At 34.7% G+C, this 21,182-nt stretch overlaps 1 protein-coding gene across 4 annotated transcripts; it reads right to left on the bottom strand.

The window, feature by feature from the left end:
* Window positions 1-142: 142 nt before the first annotated feature.
* On the bottom strand, window positions 143-19,765 carry LOC117162972 (uncharacterized). 4 transcript variants are annotated; one of them, XM_076627437.1, is made up of 6 exons: window positions 19,184-19,765; window positions 18,947-19,042; window positions 11,219-11,389; window positions 9,977-10,125; window positions 8,100-8,306; window positions 143-838 (listed from the first exon to the last, which is right to left on the bottom strand). In XM_076627437.1, the coding sequence occupies exons 1-5, from the start codon at window positions 19,233-19,235 to the stop codon at window positions 8,247-8,249; spliced, it is 528 nt and encodes a 175-aa protein (XP_076483552.1). In that variant the 5' UTR covers window positions 19,236-19,765; the 3' UTR covers window positions 143-838; window positions 8,100-8,246. The 4 variants fall into 4 exon arrangements, with proteins under 4 accessions (XP_076483552.1, XP_076483550.1, XP_076483551.1 ...); XM_076627435.1 differs by lacking the exon at window positions 8,100-8,306 and adding an exon at window positions 1,614-1,874 and having other exon boundaries at window positions 19,184-19,763; XM_076627436.1 differs by lacking the exon at window positions 8,100-8,306 and adding an exon at window positions 1,614-1,874 and having other exon boundaries at window positions 18,947-19,039; window positions 19,184-19,763.
* Between the last annotated feature and the right edge of the window lie 1,417 nt (window positions 19,766-21,182).

Here is a 21,182-nt window from a genome sequence, read left to right as displayed (position 1 = left end):
ACATAGAGGCAGACCTAGGAGATCGGATAAAGTCGAAGTTAAAGAAGATGAAAATACAAGTGTAAATTCCGACCAATTGCGGGGAGACGTAACCGCGAGGAGAGACGATAATAGGGGTGATTGAGTTTGTATAACACTGTGATTCACTGAATTATAAATTATATATTTCCAACACTTAGATTACACTGACGTAGAGAAATAAATAGTCAACAACTTGTCGCACGAAGATGTGATAGATATGTACGCTAGAGCAGGGCTCTTATAATGGAAATTAATGTATTAATGGACTTAGCACTATAATATATTTAGGAGAGAAGATGTATGTAATATCGTGATGTAATATGTTTACAAAACGTGGACAATAGAGATGTTAATCAGACAGAAAAGACGATTGTGGCTTAACTTGAACTATTCATACCAAACGTACAGAAAACAGCGCAATCCACACTCTCTCGGCAACGCCACTCGCAACCTCCGTCTCCGCTCGACTCGCACTCTGTTTCTCGACTCGCACTCTGCTCCTCGACTAACTATTGTCGCATTCTATTGCCCTTTTCCTAGGCCCACCGCACACATGTTCCGCAGACGCTCGTGGCCAGGGTCACGTAGGTCTTTTCCACGAAACTATGCACTTGAAAAGACCGATGACACATTGATGGGCCCGACCTGACGCATTGAAGACACATGGCGAAACAATACAGGGAAGTGAAAGTTATGGTGGGTCCTTAGGTTTATTGAGGGTCGAAGTGACGTTACGCAGGCCGGTTGTTGTCCGGTGGCTCGAGCTGGCGCGGGCTGGCGTGCAGATGTTTTAGGCGGCGTAACAACAAGGAAGATCCTAGAAAATGAGAAGGGTGGATTAGAAGAACGAAGAAAACTCGAAGAAGATACAGAGACAGAAGTCAATTCAAAAGGTATATTAAATAATAAGTGCGATTTACTTGATACCGAAAGAGCTATTGAAATTAATGATACGGTTCAAGATATTAAATTTACTGAAGGTAGGAGCCGCACTCAAAATGATATGGAAGATGTAGTAGAAGTTTCACAAGAATTATCTAATAAAAGTAAGTTATCAGAAATAAGGATTGCACTTAACAAAATTGAATATACAAAAACTATTTTACGGAATAAAAAGAATTCATTAGAAAGAGAAAGAGGAGTAAAGGAAAAGAAGAAAATGTACAGACAGAACTGCAGAGTGCAGTGTATCAATGTGCACTAAAAATGCAAGCAACGTGACGATTACTTTTAGAACACCACAAGCACCACGAAAACACAATCAAGACCAAACAAGATCAAGTTCAAAAGTGAAGTTACGTGAGCTTATTACTGCTAACGACCAAAAATTGAATTACGATCCCGAGCATCAACTCGCTGATCTTCAAGTAGAATGTTCCGACAAAGACAGGACGACACAAGAGTTCGAGAAGCACATAGAGGACATGAAGGAGGAAGTGCGAAAATTAGAATTGCAACTCGACGAGTTACAAAAAAAAGAAAAACATACACGCACGTAAAAAGAGTTCAATCTTTTGGAATACAAATTGAAGAACTAACAATAAAATTAGAAGAAATAACACAGAAGAAATAAGTCACAAATATGAAATTGCCTGATGGCTGATGTTGATCGTTGACGTTTATAATGATTGAATTTCGTCAACGGCGCCATCTGGATCCTTGTTGAAAAATTAGAATAGCCGCAACAGCACCATTGAGCTCATCGCCCAGAGTAGAGTTTGTTCATGAGTCGAGGAGCTGGAGAATATCTTATCCTCAAGGACATAAATTTCACCGGTTCCGGTAATGTTTTTTACGTGGTCCAAGCATTCAAACTCACAACATCGTTTTCCAAAGCGAAATTTCCAGCATGGCTGTAATAAACAGAAATCGATCAATTGTAGAGATCAATCGTCACTCGACTGCTCGAGAATTCAGGTCATCCAGAGAATAGAATAGAGACGTGGAAAAATGTAGTGCGATCATCGCAGTGGGAGGAAATAGGGGGATAGGGACCAAATGAATGAACGAGATGTTAAGGACAACTGACGATAAGTTCTTCTTTTGTCGAGAATTGCATGTTTGTGAATGGTTTGTGGGTGGTTAGGTGGAGAGAATTGAAGAGTTTGGAGGTGACTGGAAGAGTGTTTTGGGCAAGGTAGATTGCAGAATAGTTGCGGTAGCATTGTGTTAATTATGGGTTTGTACATGTAATCTTTGTATGTATCACTACATACAACCTAACGTATATCTTTAATAATACATCAGAGTTTTAGTTATTTCATAGCTATGAATTTTATACTCTATAATCTTGACGTTTTATTTCACAGAAGCGTTTGAATATCCATAAAAATTAAATGAACCAATGTATTCATTATCTTATAGAGAAGATATATTATTTTTAATTATGTTCCAATTATTTATCATGATCCTGATTTCCTTATTCTGAAAATTTGAAAGGAAGTTTTGTAGTTTGATACTTTCAGCGACAAAGGGTCAATATTGCTTTAGTATATTTCGTCACATATACATGTATATCTATATATCCACCGAAAATGCGCTTTTGTAGACAAACGCTCGATTCGCGTCATAGCTTTTAAAGCTTGTCGCATCTCAATCCGTTGGAAAAAGTTTTTCCTGTAGCATATTTTATTTTTACGAACCAACAAGGTCTTTGTTTATTTCCTTCTTTTCTTTGCTCCAATTCGCCCATTGTTTTTTCAAGGATAGTATTTCAGAGCCATTAGTCAAGTTCATTGTAACAATAAACGTACGTTTCGGAAACATTTTGTGCTGTGAAACAGAATACACTAAAGTTTGAAGGTCACATCGATTTTCGAAAGTTTATAAATGGAGGTGTATGACAGTATCACCAGCGACAGTATCACTGTCCCCAAGCGCCAAAATACGTTCTGACTACTATTTTATGTATCTCACAGAAGTATGTCTTCATTCATCATCTCCCATGCCATCCACCAACGTGTTCTTAACATGTTATCTCCTAGTAAAATATTGATGTTGAGTCAGATATCCAACTGAATAATCTTTTCGGTGTCTACTATAAGACATTTAAAACCAAGGCTCGTACACACGTGTGCTTATACGTCAGATGTAATACTTAACACGAAACCTGCTTATATTAATATTAAATTTATGCATAGTAGGATGTTCGACCTTTGTAAAAATGAAATTATAATACATACAGTTTCACCGTGGAAAAGTGAATCTTTCTAGCATGTCCACGCAAATGCAGGATAGGGGAGGACTGTGCATGCACCAAACAACTTTACGTTCGTAATTTTTCACACAAATGTACAACTGTAGGGAAAAAATTATCTCTGATTTTTCGGATGTTAGGAATCGACAATATCGCATAACGGAATGCTGTGTTCTACGTATTCTATTTTTGTTACGAAAGTGGTACAAACGAAGTCCACATAAGAATAGTACAACAAAATCGGTTGAGGTTAGGTTATCGTGCAGATATCGCGGCTTTTGCATTGGAAATCACGCAACTGCCAGTCTCGTCGTTCCTTGTAAACGAAAGAAAGGTATTGTAATCGGTCGGAATTAACATAAAACTCGTCGCATGCGACCATATGGCCTGAATGTTGAATAAACGAGAGTAGAGCGCGAGCTATGTGATTCTAACCGTTTAGGCGGAAACTAATGATTGTAACCAGAGCCGAGATATATGCCAATATTACTTTGCTCGACAAAGCGTATAAGATGAGGAGAGAATCGCGATAAGGTAGAACAAGAGACAGATATTCTCTACGTAAAGCAAGTCTGTCAACTAGATTGAAATCCTATAGCTATAACTACAGTGAATCCATATTCTGGCGAATTGTCTTTTCACAAATGAAGCTTCTGAAGAACGGAATTGATACAATAACTACTGTTCATTCATAACTACTGTTGTAAGAATCTATATATTTGTCTATCTATATCTATATATATCGATCTATATATATTTGTCAGAATGTCATTTTATCAAAAAACCCATCCTCTGTAATCATAGTTTAACGAAGCATAATTAATAGAAGAGGTAGAGCGTTAAGTGGAGATGATTTAATCACAGTTAAGTAGATAAATCTCTATATTAGTCTCTTTAATTAAAATGTCCTACGTTTTATTTGCGTCATTTTTTTCCTTCATCCAATTTAAAATGTTTAAATAACAATAGCCTATACAGTATAATTTTATGTAAAAAAAATTGATTATACCATGTTTATTACAGATATTTAACATTTTTGTGTACATACAAAATTTAAATTATACCTCGCTTGAGAACAAAAATTCTATTTATTTTCCTAACATGTACTAATAATTATTGATCAAACTAGAAAAAGCTGGAGGAGATTACTTAGGAAGATTACTTAGCATCTTATATTCCTGGCAAGGCTCGAACGTTTTATCTTCCTTTAGATTTTCCTAAGTTTCCATTTTTCTGACTTGCTATTTTAGTTAGCTTAGTATACGTGCTATACATAGGTATGTATAGTGTCATGATCGCGACAGTCGTGAGTTACCCACGCTTTATCCTCTGTAAACTATTTATAAAAGAAGAACAAATTACATGTTAGAACTTTCATTCAATTTACCAATACAAATAATTTTAAACAAGAAAAAAGACCTAATGCAGTGGTTTCAACTTAAACATATGCAACAGTTATTTACGAATAAATAGTATAAATCTTTTAGCAACATGAAATTCGCGATATTTATTCAAATATTTATATTTACAGTGCGCCATCAGCAAAGAAAACGTGTTTATCGAAACGTGCGCTATCGATTTTATGCTTTTTTATGCTTTTGCCACGCAAACAGGGAAATTGCAACTCAAAATTGAATTCGCACTGCAAAGCGTCGACGTTACGACATCAATTACATACTTCAAAAACACCGAAGGTATCACACGGAATCAGAGAGATTCTATGAGAAGTTAAACGCATAGTCACCCTATTGGGAATAGGATTGCTTTGATTCGAGCTCAAACATAGGGAAAGCTGAAAGAATCTTTTGCGGATCTTCCTTCTTCTCTACGTTGGATTTTATACAAAACGACTTTAACCTTTTCAAGGAAATACGGAAATAAGGATTTTAGATAGAGAGATTTATCTGGAAGGAAATGGATAGAAAACGTAGAACCAGTTCTTGTTGGTTGAAAGATTTTTTCTCTTCGCAGAGATTCAAGCTTTAAAGAACGATCAAATATGTGCGCAGCTGACTTACGCGTGAAGTTATTATTAAAAAAAATTGTTGCATTTAAAAGGATAAATATTAATTTAAATTTAAAAAAATTGTTAGTTCAATTATCATAAGTTTAAAGATATGTAGATATTGTATTTACATATCGAAAATCAGACAGCAATATTAATTAACACACCTAGTCAAACGCACACGTACTTTAAAACCGTGCTTTAAAATCGATATTCGCTGAAACAATACATCGCTCTGCGCTTCCAATTTGTTTTCGCACGAAGAGTCAGTCCACTCGTTGTTACCGTCACCATCTCTACCGTAATCTATATTACTCGAATAAATTCTATATCTTGATTGGAAAATCACATATTTTAACGAACTTCCTTATTTTTTGTTTTTTATGACTTTAATTGGCAATTTCCATAATGTTCTATAACTTGACAATAGACTGATAATATTTCAGGATATATATACATACATCATGTTTTTGAGGATTCTGTAGTAAAATATATTATAATAAATTATAGGAAAAACAAACTATTTAAGAAAAAATTACCACCTTCGAGTAATAAATTATAGAAGGTTACCAATGTAATTTAAAACTTAAAACTTAAAAATAATCTATTACACGTAAGAAAGAAAAAGATTTCTTCGCAAACGGTAACTCGAAAATTACAGCCATTGCTGTAGAAACATAGTTTTACAGGGAGAAGAATTTCGCTAGAAACTCTCGACGATGTCACATCAAGCGAAAATTCAATAAAGCGATTACTAACCATACTACCAGCGGCAATCGTGTTACGGCAATTCGTAAATCAGTTAGTCTTCTATTTGCAGAAACGTCTCTGGCAATATCGTCACACTCTTGATTACGTCGGCGCTATCAAATGGTCTTTGGAAGAAAGTTTTAAATCGTATCGTATTAAATTTTCCATTATCTACTTTTGCCCATGGCGTCGTTCCAACAAATGAATTCGAGTTCTGAATCGCTTTGTCTCGTATTACGATTTTATAACGGTGTTTCTTTAAACTTTAAACGATCGTAATAAATGTATTTACGGACGATGACCGATATCTGGTCTGTCTTAAAGTTTCAACTAATTAGTGCCCCGTTACTTTGGACGTTATGAAATGTTGTATAACCAAAGACTTATCTTCTCTTTTGGTAGTTGCATAAGAGAAGACTGAGCCATTGAAACGCTCGAATAGATTAGCTGATTCGCTTAACGTATTTTTACTTCCGACGAGCTAAACACAAGAGCAGAAAGCACATAAGGAATAATACAGAAACGTCAAACGTATACAGAAATATATTTCGTAAAAGCATTAGTACGTAACATGTCTTTATAATTCTATTTATGTATAGTAAAATGGCTTGTATCCATTTTCATGAATTATGACTGACATTTCAAAGCATTCATGTAGATATGTAACTCTGGTTAATTAATAATTTAACAATGCGTCATGAAACGTATCATTTTCGTTTCTTCCTTTGTTTCGTTATACACGGAAACGAATTTGTAAATAAAGATGTATAATCAACGATAACATATGACAGCGAGTATAATAACTGTCAGCAAAGGAAGACGTCGGTAAAATGATTGTGGCTGATTTCAGTGTATCGGTAAATAAGCTTTGACAGACGTTGCCGGGGGACTCGGTGTCGGTGAAACCGCGTCGATCAAATGATTGTCAGTAATTTAAAGATAACCCAATTTATTGATCTGTCTCCCCTTCATGGCGTTGTACGTCTCTCTATAAAACATATTCTACCTCGGAGGGCTGAAAAATTTAACTTGGTCTCACTGGACTGGACTGTAAGTAAGAAAATTGAAATGCAAAATCTACGTGTGAGCGCAACGGTTTAGATGGAAAGTTCGATAGGACAATTATGTATATTAGCCTGAAAGAAAGCTCGTGGCTTCGCACGCAACACGTAATTTCCCTCGCTGAAATAATCCTATTACAACGATACGATTTAAAATTTTCCTTAACAGACCTCGCAATGTAATTCTTCATCTACAATTTTTTATTCGGTCTGAAACAAGAGACTTTCGAAGCCTTATAGAGTCTCGCGAATCTAAAAGTCAGGTTTCAACGTATTTTCGCGTCTTATTCTATAATACTGAAGACATTAAAGGTGTTAACGATTATTGTCTCACTATGTACGTACATCAAACGAGTACTTACGTAAGAGACGAATGGAAATGGAAACAGCCGAGAATAATTGAAGATAATTTGAATACGTTCCAGGCTATAATACAATTTCTCGTGAACCGTAATTGATTCGCAGAAGGGAATTGCTGCTTCTCACGACTAGCAAAGTGTTTCGCAAAAAAAAAAAAGAAAGAAAAAAGAAAAATGGTATCGGAAGGATAGAAAAAAAGCGGTGGCCTACATCAAGCAATCTTCATGCCGATAATGCATTTATTATTCAGTTCGTTCATTTTCTATCGCGTAACAGACACTGGGATAACTGACAGAACGAGCGTATAAATCTTGCATCTCTCGACCTGACTTCTCCCGATGGAAAAATATTTACTGGTCTGGAATCGTGCATCGCTAATTAGTAAAAAAGTAATAAGCAAGAAAGCAATTATACTACCGGATTGGTATTTCTATTTTATTAGAGATTAATTAACCTGAGTAAACCAACAAAAACTTATCGAAAATCAATCGAAATTAAATCACCTTTTCAAACAGGCTATAAATAGCCAACTAATATTTGCAGTAATAAACTTCACTTTCGAATAAAGTATACGCTCTATAAATTGTAAATTGATAATTTCGTTATTATATCATTTTTCTTAGTCTAAACTGAATTCAGTGAAAAGAGCTTTCAATTGAATTACACACTTCATTAGTTTATGAATTATATTCGTTACCATACGTACAAAAGAAGGGTGACTGGTTTAAAAATTCAAAGGGTAGAACCTCCAAGCTCACGATTGGAAACAGATTCAGTTCAATGGTTTAATTTGCCATTTAATTGAATTCTCTGGCAATTTCAGCGAACTGTGGGCTTTAGAAGTGTCCAGCATTCAAAGGCAAGACCTCCTCCATCTTTCTCTTTCTTTCAGTTCCAACCTCAAGTAATTGACCTGTTAATTCGACGCTATATTTACATGCTAGCAAGGGATTCAGACGACTTCATTGCGTTAAATTCGCAATTTAGCAAACACGAATGTCTCAATCAATTTGTAGTTCGAAACAAATAAAAGATAATCAATTTTTCAAAATAACAATCGATATGTTCAATGCATTTGTCGATGCATTTGATCGTTATGTTCATTTAGCATTTTTATAATAAAAGCGTAGAACACATGTACATACACATAATATTCCATGAAATGATTTATACAGACTATGAGTCTCGTTTTATCATATTATAAAAGAATGAATTTCTCCCAATAAATGTAACTTCATACAAAATCTCGTTTAAAAAATTCAGTTTTTATTCTCATCAAATTAATTTAATATCGGAATATGTCATTTTAGTCGTTATAAAAATTTTATGTCAAAAAGCGTTCACAGATACATATATAAATAAATGTCCAATCCTATGCATCTATTTAAATCATTATTTAAATTCATAATTTATGAAATCTAAACTTAAATATTTATTAACAATATTCTGACGAATATGTAATGAAAGATAAAAGCAGCTTTATTTTTTTTATAGGATGGCTCATGCTTTTTATTCATTTTATGTTTTTCGTTGTCAGCGCGTAACTACCTATCAGCCGCATGAATGCCAGGTTTTACTACTCAGAAGCGAAGAAGCGAAGAAGCAAATATACGTTACCTTGCATGGAAAAACGTTAGATACATATAAAAGTCATAGCGTAGCTATTTACACATGGGGAATATTTATTTTTGTATGAAATATTTTTGCTTCTGAATTCTCATTATAAATGTACGTCCATTTCCTACGTTAAAGTACGTCTCTGCTTTGAAAACCTTCATTTAAATATAACGGTTAACAAAATATTATTAGAGAAATATTAAAACGAGACGCTAAAAGAACATTTTAATAAAGTACAAATGATTATTTGTTCTTTATTAAATTGCACTGCTGTAACTCTAATTTTATTAAATTCTAAATGAATCATTTATAAACTGAACCGGAATATAAAATTTTATTCCGCAAAAATCATAAAGTTGAAAGTTAGGAACGAATAACAAATGAATAACCTAGTTTCATTAAAAGGCACGTGGTTAAGGTACGCCAATCCGCGTAATAACTTTGACACTCCAATTATTATAAAATATGTATCCTTAAGGGATTTTTTTGCGCGAATGCAAAATACTTTTCATACGTGCAACTGAATAAATGGGGCGTGATTTTCAATATTTCTTTTTGTAGAATTTATAACAAAGTAACTTTTTCACAAATGTTTTCGCTAACATTTTTACAACGTAAATGTCTTCTTTTGTAATTAATAATTTCAACATTTCTCTGAACAGTTTCGTTGCGATAAAAAAAATATACAAAGCTTATGACGTGCTTGTTTAAAAATATTTATACGGAACAAGACTTTGAATTTGTCAGACCAATCGTTCTAACGAACGAATAAATTAAACGACTCGTAACAAAAAATTATTCCTGTCCATGTTTCTCTTTGTAAAAGTAATTCAAGGCAAGTTAGATGAATCGCTGTGTACCCTATTCGCGTAGCATGTGCTTTAACGACCAGCGTGCAAGCGTTAACGGTGTGCTTTAGTTTCTCTCTGGCTGTGTTAAGTGTTTAAGTAATGAGCATATACTCACTTCGGGCGGGTGGCATACGATCGACGTGCACCAGGCCGGCCTCGAATTATAGCAGATGCAGTAACTGCAAACCGAAAGTCCGTCCTCAAGCGTAAGAGCATGTCGAATGGTTTCTCCATGAAAGTCAACACAGCTGCTGTTTGTAGCATCTGAAAACGATTCTCAGCTTGAATATCTTTGCCATTCGACGGTCGTACGCGCAGTTACGTTAACCGTTTCAACGCCACTCAGCGTGATCATGCTGTACGCGTAGTGTGGTGAACTGTGTCGCGATGTTTGGTTACGATTGTCAATTCACAACGCGCTCGGTTCCGAACGTAGCTTGTCGCTAGTCTATCAGAGTTTCCTCTCGTAATTACTTTTCTTTCAAATAATCGTAAACCAAATAAAGAAAAAACTAATGTATAAATTACCTCTTGAATTGAAAAACCAATTACAGAACGTCACACAAACAAAAGGTAAAGCACGAATATTTGGCAACCTTTTGACTCTTTAGTGTAACGTTTCTGATATAGCTGATGAAGTGAAGCGTGAACGCGTTGAACGGTATGTTTCGACAAAAAAAAAAGAGCAGTGCAATCGAGTTGATCGGCACTTCTCGTAAATAAATAAACGAAGCGCTATTGCGCTTCATGGTACAATCCGATACGGATTTTTAAAACATCCCTGATACTGAAACGGCTAATAGCGTTACGAAAACGATCGTGCCAGGAAATTTTTGTTCAACGGATCCGCATTGCGGCTGCCACGATGCTTCTACGTAGCATTGATGCTTCATCGATGAAGCACGATTGAAATTGGATATTCGATTTCTTACTGGGGAGAGAGTTTTCATATCGTGTTTACTGTTTCACTTCGCAAGTGTGCTTTACAGTATACGTTAGAACTTGAAATCGAGCTATTTGAGTTAAAGTCGCTTGTAGCTTGAAATGACGTTTAAAGGATATAAGAATAATAGAAGGCTAAAATTCAAAAGTGTATATATACATTACTAATATATAATGCCTATAATATATAATATAATAAATAATAATGCCTATATATTGACTACTTTATCAGTTAATTAAATCCGTGCATATCAAGTTTTCTATAATTTAGTACTTTCGTGTAACTACAGAAATTTGATGCAATATAAAACTTGATTAAAACAGCGATTCATTAGGAAACGAGAATAATGATGCAAATATTTTTTGTAGCCATTATATAGGATTTCGATCGCATAATTAATCAGTATCAACTTACCATTCTTTAACGAAAAAGCGTAAAGAGGGACAGGCGGTACGGAGACCGCAATTATGATTACTTTCAAAAAAAATCTCCAACAATACATCTTCTTAGTTGTAATCAGATCAGATGCGATCAGATGCGGATCAGAAAAGAAATTTAGCAGTGACCAGCAATAGCCAGAAGTATCTGCAACAGAAATCAGAATACACTCGTTTTCGCATGGTTGGATCAATTTCGCGTGGGACTAACCTGATTGAACCTAACGCGGGATAATTGCTCAACTCACGACCTTAATCAGCCCGCTTGATTCTCTGTAAATGCTTGAAATTGACGCTTGGATTCTTTCCAGATTAACTAGCTTTGCCCTCCCCCCTCCCGTTATCTATTTTCTTAGATCGACTTAAACTGCCGCAACATATTATCTTTCTCCTTTTCTTTTCTTTTCTTTTCTTTTGATCTTTTAAAGCCCTAAATCGCTGGCTATTATATTTTGTACACTCAATTACTCTGTAAGTCATAAGTACATATGTTTTACAACGTTATTTGTCATATTTCAGTTAAACCCCAGAAAAGCCAGAAATATATTTGCAGCGTGTTTTAACGCGTCCCTGGCAAAGATCTCAAAAACGAGTTGCGACACAATTTAAAGCGACAAATAGCACCGCGTGTCTCGTTGTGGTAACACACGGTTCGCCAGCTTTTTAAAGCGCTCTCCGTTTGCTTTTTCCTCTCTTCCCTGTCTCTTCGTTTTTTCTTAACGAGCAAAACCATTTTCGCGAGGACGAGAGTACGGAAATGACGTACTGGCAATTTTGTTTTGTGATAATACAAGCAGCTCGGTTTCAGTGAATTAAACTTGGCCCCAAGCTTCTACTTATCCCTACCTTCCTTTCCTTTATTTTCCCTTCTATATCGGTTTTGCGGTTTTCCACATTTCCATCACAATAAACCATGTTTTTTCTCGATTTTACATGTTAGCCAATGATTCACGGCAAAAGCGTCGACTGTAAAAATATTTGTAGTTGCAATAGCAACAAGTATGTTTTCTCAAATAGAAAATATTGGCAGCGTACACGCTGGCAAAACAATTCATGAATAGCTCGTCCTCTGCTTGTTATTTGTTTCGATACTGTTAGCAAACAAATTCATGAAACATACTGGTATAGCGTAAAATGAACATAAAAGTTTTGCGTACACTTGAGAGCTGAACTTTGGCTGTTATACGTATATTATATATATACGCACACAGTTATGTATATGTATATATATAGAAAATTCCTTAGAACTTTGAGCTTAATAACATATTAAAATCATTAACATTAAGGAGGTGAACTTTACTTACCAATTACCAAAGTTTCTTCCGCCAAATAATACATAAAAATTGAAAAAGATAATGTAACTAGTTTTAACTTTTTTTTGTGTTATAATTTGAATCACTCGATTTATCCGACTGAGGATGGTCGATCGCAATCTCAATTTATACATATTCTCATCGCATGAAATAGATCACATGAGGGATTTTCAAAAGTCGATGGAATATTAATGGCGATTAATTATTTACAGGTGTATTCTGTGCGGCTAAAGCAGTCACCTAATGAATTATTGAGTACCAGCAATGTTAGCGGTAAACAGGATTGCGGCTATGAATGATTCTCTAATGTCTATATTAGAGATGAATTTGATAATTTATCCTCATAATATGCAATCCGCTTTTAAGTGGAAATCATAATTAACAATTTCTGTTTGATCAAATATGAAGAGCAGATAAATCGATACGCTTAAATCAATATTAGAATTTCTTAACATTTTTATCAAATATTTTAGCACTGTAGAAGCGTCGTAGTAGAAAAATATTAGGTTGTTCCAAAAGTTTCTTTCGTTTTATAAGAAAGTAATAGATGTACAACATTTTTCGTTTTATATTATTTTATTGAATTACGTGTGATCCACCTTTTTCCAATTTAATATAAAATAATATAGAATAACATAACTGTCATTTCTTTATAAAACGAAAGAAACTTGGCACAACCTAATAGGAATTTACTTTTATTATCCATTATAAAAATGGATTGTTAATCCTCTAGGAGATACGAACAATATAATTGCAATTAATAAGGAATAAGCTAGCATAACTTAAACCAGCTTTTGCAGAAAGCTATTAGCTGAAGATGTTTATTAAACAATGACAACATGAATTTTCTTAAGTACCCCATTTGGTACTTAATCTACTTCGTAAGTACTGTGTGTCCTAGCCTTCAAAGGATGCAATTTTAACCAGAATGTTTCACATTACCTACCCGTATTGTTTCCTTGTAATATAATTTATATTTACATTATCTACGTTACGTTACATTCTACGCGTTAATGTAATGTGATTTTTATTTCTAATCGAAGTTATTTAAAATTTGTAGTATCTCAATAAAAAATTAACAGCCTGCAAAAACTTCACAGAAGCATTAGTATCTTCGAAACTATTGAATTCAAATGGCTAATATTCTTTAACAATATGCACTCGACGACGTTTATCGAGAGAAGTGATACTATTATGTGACGTAATAGTTAAACTTTCAATTCATATACATATATCGTTTATGAAAAAGTAGTCATTCTGCTTTTGTGATCTGTGACACACTATAAATTCTCATAAGCTAACTAACGCGTAATCTTCTGTAACGTATTAATATAATATAGGTATGTATATCTCGACTTTGAGCAACCAATTGGTGATAAATAAGCTTTAGTACATACTTCTTACACGTAACAAGAGACCAATTAACATCTCTGCTCTTAAAAGAAAAACGAAAGAAACTCTGAAAAGCTGCAGAGTTCAGGTCGAATAACACCAGCTCAGATAAATGACCCTCTAACTTACCTTTGTCCTCATCGACGTCAGTGATTTTAAAGCTAGTTATAAAGTGCACTTCTCAGCCAGCGTCCACGGCAGTCAATATTATTTAACGGATCTTAACGCGATGTAAAAAGGGAAAAAGGAGGAAAGAAGGAACAGGGAAGCAAAGAGAAGAAACGAATTTTTCATTTTCTCGAAACTGGATCAAGTTTCAGGCTGCTCGCCAAAGAGTCTGTAGCTAACGAGACAAGATTAGACAAACCACGCTTTAAAATTTCCACAGAACTATAATAATCCTCGAAATCAATACGATTTCAAATCGATCCATCGCCTGATTAAAAAATGAGATAGGATGAAGCTCACTAGTCGACCTTTGAACTTTCAATAGTGCTTACGGCTCGTATACTCTAGTTTGAATGCTACAATGTAAGCCAAGTCAACTGTAACTAGCGTTCGCGTGATTGTCGCTATCTATTATTCACGCGTTACACGTTCACCAGACAAACGCGTCTACCGGTTGACATTGTTTTCTGTCCTGAGTTTCAAAGCAATTATGTTGCTTCGTGTAATCAAATCTCGCCAAACTAACGATAAGTTCTTGTTTGATCTTACACAGTTACTAAAACTATACAAGTTAAACCAATCTAGCCTAAACAAGTAATGTCGTTATATATTCTTTTTTAAATCTATATATTGTTTAATAAATCGTGGTTAGGATATAGTAGCTGACAAAAATATTCGGACAAATATATTTGTAGAAACATTTTAGGAGTGTATTATGCATAGTGGCACCATTTAATACTGTACTGTGACTATCATGGTCGTGTTGGTATTATTCGAAACTAATCTGAAAATCTGTATGGAATTTGTAAGATATTTAGTACGAGTACTGTGCATTACTGATATGTACACAACCGAGACGAGATAACGAAGGTACTGCTCTCCATCGTTCATCGCTACGCGTTGCTAATAGCAACGTATAATGCATATATATCTCGCAAAGACCATAAAAGTACCCAATGGAACCACGTTTAATATTTGATAATAATGTCCCATTACAGTTTCGTCATTTTCAATTAATTAAACACGACCCTCTCTTTAAAAATTAGAAGATAAAATACGTAATACAAATCTACTCGAAATCTTTTAAACCTTACGGACGACTACTTATGGTCTTTAAAAGCAGCAGGGATTAGCAGAATATTAACTGCGGATTTTTCTTGGACCGCAGCATGCAATATGGAATATGGTTATTAAAATGTACACTGAAAATTTCATATCCATAAGATACTCGTGCTTGTAGAACCTTGAAACTGAATTCTTAACCCAAATAGTCGACCGCGATACTCGAGAAATTTTGCGAAGCTGACGTCAATACCAATATGTACCGTCGTTGTGCTATTATTTCGTGATAAGCCGTATTGATTGCACTTCCATTTCACGGAATTAATTTTTCCACACAAAAAGTGATAACGATAATCGAAAAAGGAAAAATATACTACCACTTTTCGTATCAGCATACACAAGCGCACTCGATTTTACACGAGTATACAATTTGCAAATTCGACGGAACGATCGGATTTAATTATTTTTTCGATATTTCAGGCATCAAGTTCTATTTACACATCGAACGTTGAAATACGGCGAAATACAAAATGTACAAACCACTCTGGACATTAATTAACTTTAAACGTTATTGATTAATTAAAGAAACCAACCATTGTGTTGATTTTTACACTTTGAAAAATTGTTATCCACTTTTGCTTTGTTTAAAAATTGAAAAAAAAATACGTTTATTGTAAGTCACGAGTATCTCTTTTATTTATTTAAACTTTAGATCAAATATTACAATTTATAAATATATCATTTATTTAGATATACTTGTAATATCTGTTTTATAAGTTTGTACAACCATTTATCTATTTATCTATTTTATTTGCACATAATCTTTAAAGACTGATTTTGTAAAGAATAAAAAATTGTGATTCTATTTAAAAACGATCGTGTCAGACTCAAGTGATAAGCGATATATATTTCAGCGATATATATATTCAGATTTCACCATCACATAAACGGTGCTATTGGAAACGTTTCACAATGGACGTCTTACAAGCGCCTGCGATGTCCGTCATATGTAAAGCTATACCACTGAATCACGGCCGCCATTTAGTGATTAAGGTCGATCACTTAGAGCTGTTAATCCGACATAATGGCGAGCAATACATCGAAGACATTATTGGAAACACAGTTACAGTTCAATTTCATTGAGCTTATTTGCAAATAAATGTGTACAATATATTTTAGAGGTTTTAAATATTATTGCTGACTAAACTTCGCGTCTGCGCATCATCTTTCTTTAACTTTTTTTGCATTTTCTTATCGACGCATGAAGACGAAATGCGTAAATTTTATTATTTATTTAAACATTACTATATTGTGCTCAAAGTAGCGGAATATCGTTTTATTATCAATATATGAAGAACTAAAAGAATTAAAAAAGAATTAAAAAAATATGTAGTTCAATCAATACTTCGTGTATTTTTCTATCTCCACAAGACAATATCCGGACCAGTTACGCTTACAGTATCAACAAAGATTTGTCCAGCCATACGGAATAAGTCGTACTCAGTAGTTTAAAAGTATTAACCGCACGAACTCCAGAAACACTTTTGAAGTAACTTTCGAACCAATAAATCCCCGAACTAAGAACTGTCATATTTCGTCTCTATTTATCGAATATTGTTAGAAAATGCAAAAAAAAAGAAGTTAAATAGAAAAAGTACTTGGAAACTTAAAAGAAAAAATCTCGAAAAATCTCTTAATACTTTTTACTGTCGTCTTGAGACGCACTATATGTTAAGCTTCTTCGTAGTTACAACTTTTACCGCAGATGTAACGAACTGACAAATGCTAAATTTTAAATAAATGTTTTTAAATAAATGTTTAAAATAATACATTAAATGTATTAACTTTGTTGCGCAGTTTCATTTAATTTCTTACGATACGGAGGGTTTAATTACGTTTAAGATATCTATTTGAATCTTTTAAATTCGAAGTTTTTTAAAAAATTACCTTAAACTTTATAAAATTAAATCGTCTTTCCACTTTGTTGTATCATAAAACAGTCGTCTTAAAATATTCTATATTTTCCTCGTCTTAAAAAATCTCCCTACAGAAAGAATAAAGAAGAATAAATTTCCATACGTTAAATTTCGCGTGATTGATGGAATACATAACGATAACGAGAACTAACTAGCGACAACAAGCAACCATTAGCAAGGACAACTGGCGACTATAACTGTCGTCTCTATGATGTATGGCGACTAAGGAGAACAGCCAGCAACTACGGATTACATGTAACAACCAATTGCCCCACTTCTAAAAGGCAACTAACTTGCAAACCCTTTGATGGTTTCTGTAGCGTGATATACCCCTTGAACGTGGTTAAAGAATGTGGTCGCCGCTGGACGGCGGTTTGACAGCAGAGCGATCTCGCCAATTCAAAGCTTGACATTACAAACTACCGAGAATCATTAGGCTCGTTATCGAGCATCTAGCTTTCAGAAGGTGCTTTATCATATGATATGACTTCACGATATTTTTATAGCAAGAAGAATGGCCAACCTCTAACAAAACAAATTTTTACTAAGTGCTGCATGTGAACTGCAGGCCGGCCTACTAGGGAAATTTGACGAATGAATAAACTAAAATATATACGAATATATTCGTTATATCATAAAATGCCCGCATTATGTTCTCTAACACCATAGAGGAAGCTAAATTTATATATTAAAAAATTGGAATACCTGTTGTAAGAGAGTTAATTAAATTCTAACCTATCGATGACTCCATAAAAACCTTTATTTCCTAAAAATGTATATCTTCCAAATTCTCCTTAGAAAGTATCATAGAGAAAATATGAAACCTGAAAAGTACATCACGCTGATGCCTCGATCAACCCTCGTGCTTCGCAGTCCATGTGTCCGAGCGATGAATTCCCTCCAAACAAGGAAAAACCAAAGGGAGGTCTTCTTCGAAGGACGTGAGAGGGTAAGGAAAGCAACGGGAACGATGATCACGCAATATACTGGCGGCGTACGTATAGAACGGCTGTTGCGAGAGAGTTCGCAAGAAACAAGAAGAAAAAAGGAATCGTAGGCCGACGCGATTATACGCTGTCGACGGACAAACAGCGACTGAGCCTAACTGAAACGAACTCTGTCGCAGTATGAGCACGGGCTACGTTCGCGGGTCGATCGAACACGTTCTGCGCCTCTCCTCGGCACCGGCGTCAAAACCACCCCCGACGAGCGCAACGCACTGGTGCACATGCAATATTAACCACTGGTCTTTCCTTTTTCGCGCGATATTATATCAGCACCTATGATACCATTTCAAAGACCGCAATCAAAACATTAAATACCGCATTAAAGCCATACAATAATTCGCAATATTCATTCGTAAACGTTATTGTATATGTACTTAATTAATCGTTATTATGTTTCGAATGATTTACTACCTCGTATTCCATAAGCAGATATATGGTTCATTTTCACCTCAAGTACGATATAATTTCTAACAAATGTTTATAATTCACAATGTAAAATATTTATAATTCATTGGAAATATTTTTCTATCACGGTATAGTGGTCAAATTTCACATAAATCACAAAGCTATACTCACGACATGACAAATCATGAAGATGTCATGAAAAATGGCATCCGTCCATATATATTCAAACGCAACGAACAAGTTCGAACTTTTCGAGAACAAACGATTTGTTCGATAACATCTGTCGCGAGCTTCTCTTCCTTTAACGATAACAATTGACAACTAAAGCTCGAGAGGCTCGTAAGGATGAACAGCGACGAGTATCTAGAAGCTATGTACTCACCTGGGCAAGGAGACTCCAACACCAAGGACGTTGGAAGTTTCGAGAAGCGATGATGGAAACTGAAGTAGCACGTCAGGTCAACTCCGGCGAAAACTGCTAAAGAAAGAAAAATCCAACTAATTTGTTTCCAACGATAAAATGAAATTAATTTGTTTCACAAATTATTAACTGGATATTATTCAAAAATTATTCAAAATTCGCTTGATTGATTCACGGCCCGGGACATTTGGGTCATACCATTTTGGTAATGGACGAAAATGGCAGAAGGAAGAACGACCGTTTTTTTCATATTTCTCTTTCCCCGGGAAACGATGGAATGCCCGAGCACCTTGTTTCATTTCCTCTCGACATCAATTTCAATCTTTTTAAACGAAATATAATCTGAACGATGAAAAGTTCATTCAAATAATGCTCCGCGCCAGACACTCACGAAAATTAAGAAGAAACACGGAAAATTCGCGAATAAAACGGATTTCTTTGTCCTAGTGAGATAATAAACCTCGTTCACGTATTGGTTTTTGAAATCAATATATCCACCAATGTGCACTCGTTTAACAAGGGTGATGGAACGTGCCAAAAATCTCTCAAGAGGGTCTTGGCAACGGAAGAGTCGAAAACGTCACAATTATGAATGAAAAATTCGAATAGTTGCTGATTTTACAGTCGAAACCGATAAAGAACTCCAGATATTCCCCCAATTAATTTACAATAAATTCGCGAAAATGATCGATTGCTGACGTCATTGTATTCTAGAAAGATTGTAAAACGATAAGAATTTATTGAAAAAACTTATATTCGATGATAACACTTCTAATAAGAGTACTAAGAGGAGCGATTCTGTACTCACCTTCCTGTCTCGAAGTACCGAACGCAATTAACCGTCCGCCCAGGATGGAACCGTTCGGAACTTTTGTAAGTCACTGCACGGCCGCTGCTTATGGTGGAAATGTAATAGATATAAGTACAGAGCGCGTGAGCGAACTAAAAACGCGATAGAGAAGTAGAGAGAGGATGTTCCGTCCTTGTCTAATGACGCGCACTTGTACAGGAAATATGTAACAGAGGTATACGAGCAGCGTCAGTGTCCACTAGTGTGCATGCCTGATTAAACAAGGACAGGAAGTATCTATACATGGTGTTCTCTTTCTATTTCCATGTTGCATCCATCTTACTATACAGTACACACACTCAGCTGTTCTATCATTATATTTGTGCGTTGCTTATGTGTGAACCAAACATTTCCATGGCAACAAATCGTTTGTCTCTTGTTTAATGCTCGGTTTTCAACGGAGTTGAAAGAATTTTTTAAGAGAAACGTAATGGACGGGTTGTTTTTAAAGCAATAAACGGATATTCTCGTATCCATTGAGAAACGATAGGCGATTTGAAAGTGTCACTATGAACGGTGATTTATCGATGCAAGGTAGTATGAATAAGATATTTTATAATCTGCGAAAAAAGGTAAGGAATATTCTAGATTTTAGATTTTAGATTTTAGAATTTCCACGTCACAGACGAGTGTGTTTTGTTATTTGATTTGTAATATTGCTGCAGTTCTCTTAATAGCTGTTCGTTTCATGCGATACTCGCACATAGTATCTATGACTTTTGCTTCTAACAATTTTTATAATTAGGCTGTATCAAATATTTTTAACGTTCGTGTTTCATGAAAAATCATGTGTAACTCGTTGAATTCGCAAATGTAACAAAAAATTACATGAAAAAACTTATATTATTGTAATGAAAAAATAATTATATTAGGAGGAGAGTCGTATTTCGGAACGTCATCGGAACATATTATACCTTGTATGTGATTATTTGGAACACAATGGGTGAGTATATTATAATTAAAATATATTCCTAGTTCCAATTCTCTTGAATAGTGTCAGTGACCAATCGAAATAGAAATCAGTGGACATCGTGGAAAGAGAAGGCGAAACCAAATTTGAAAATTCGACATCGGTAATTCAGTAGTTAAGAATAACTCAATCGATAATGTAGATTAACTAGTTATAAACAAATATATGAAATATAAATTCAAATTATTCTTATCCATCTAAAAATTGGAAATTAAAGAGCAGAAGACAAGAAATTATCTTCGAGGATTTATATAGTAAATACATTCTTTTGCCTGTCTTACCTAGAGATAAAACAGTTGTTTGATGGTTATCTTATAGTGTTCAGTCATTGCGAAAAATATTTTTAATCAGTTAAAAACTATAATTAATTAAAAACT

Source organism: Bombus vancouverensis, unplaced genomic scaffold, assembly GCF_051014615.1.
Source record: "Bombus vancouverensis nearcticus unplaced genomic scaffold, iyBomVanc1_principal scaffold0062, whole genome shotgun sequence".
NCBI classification, from domain to species: Eukaryota; Metazoa; Arthropoda; class Insecta; order Hymenoptera; family Apidae; genus Bombus; species Bombus vancouverensis.
Note: the sequence above shows the minus strand (reverse complement) of the source record. Positions and strands in the feature narration are given on the sequence as shown.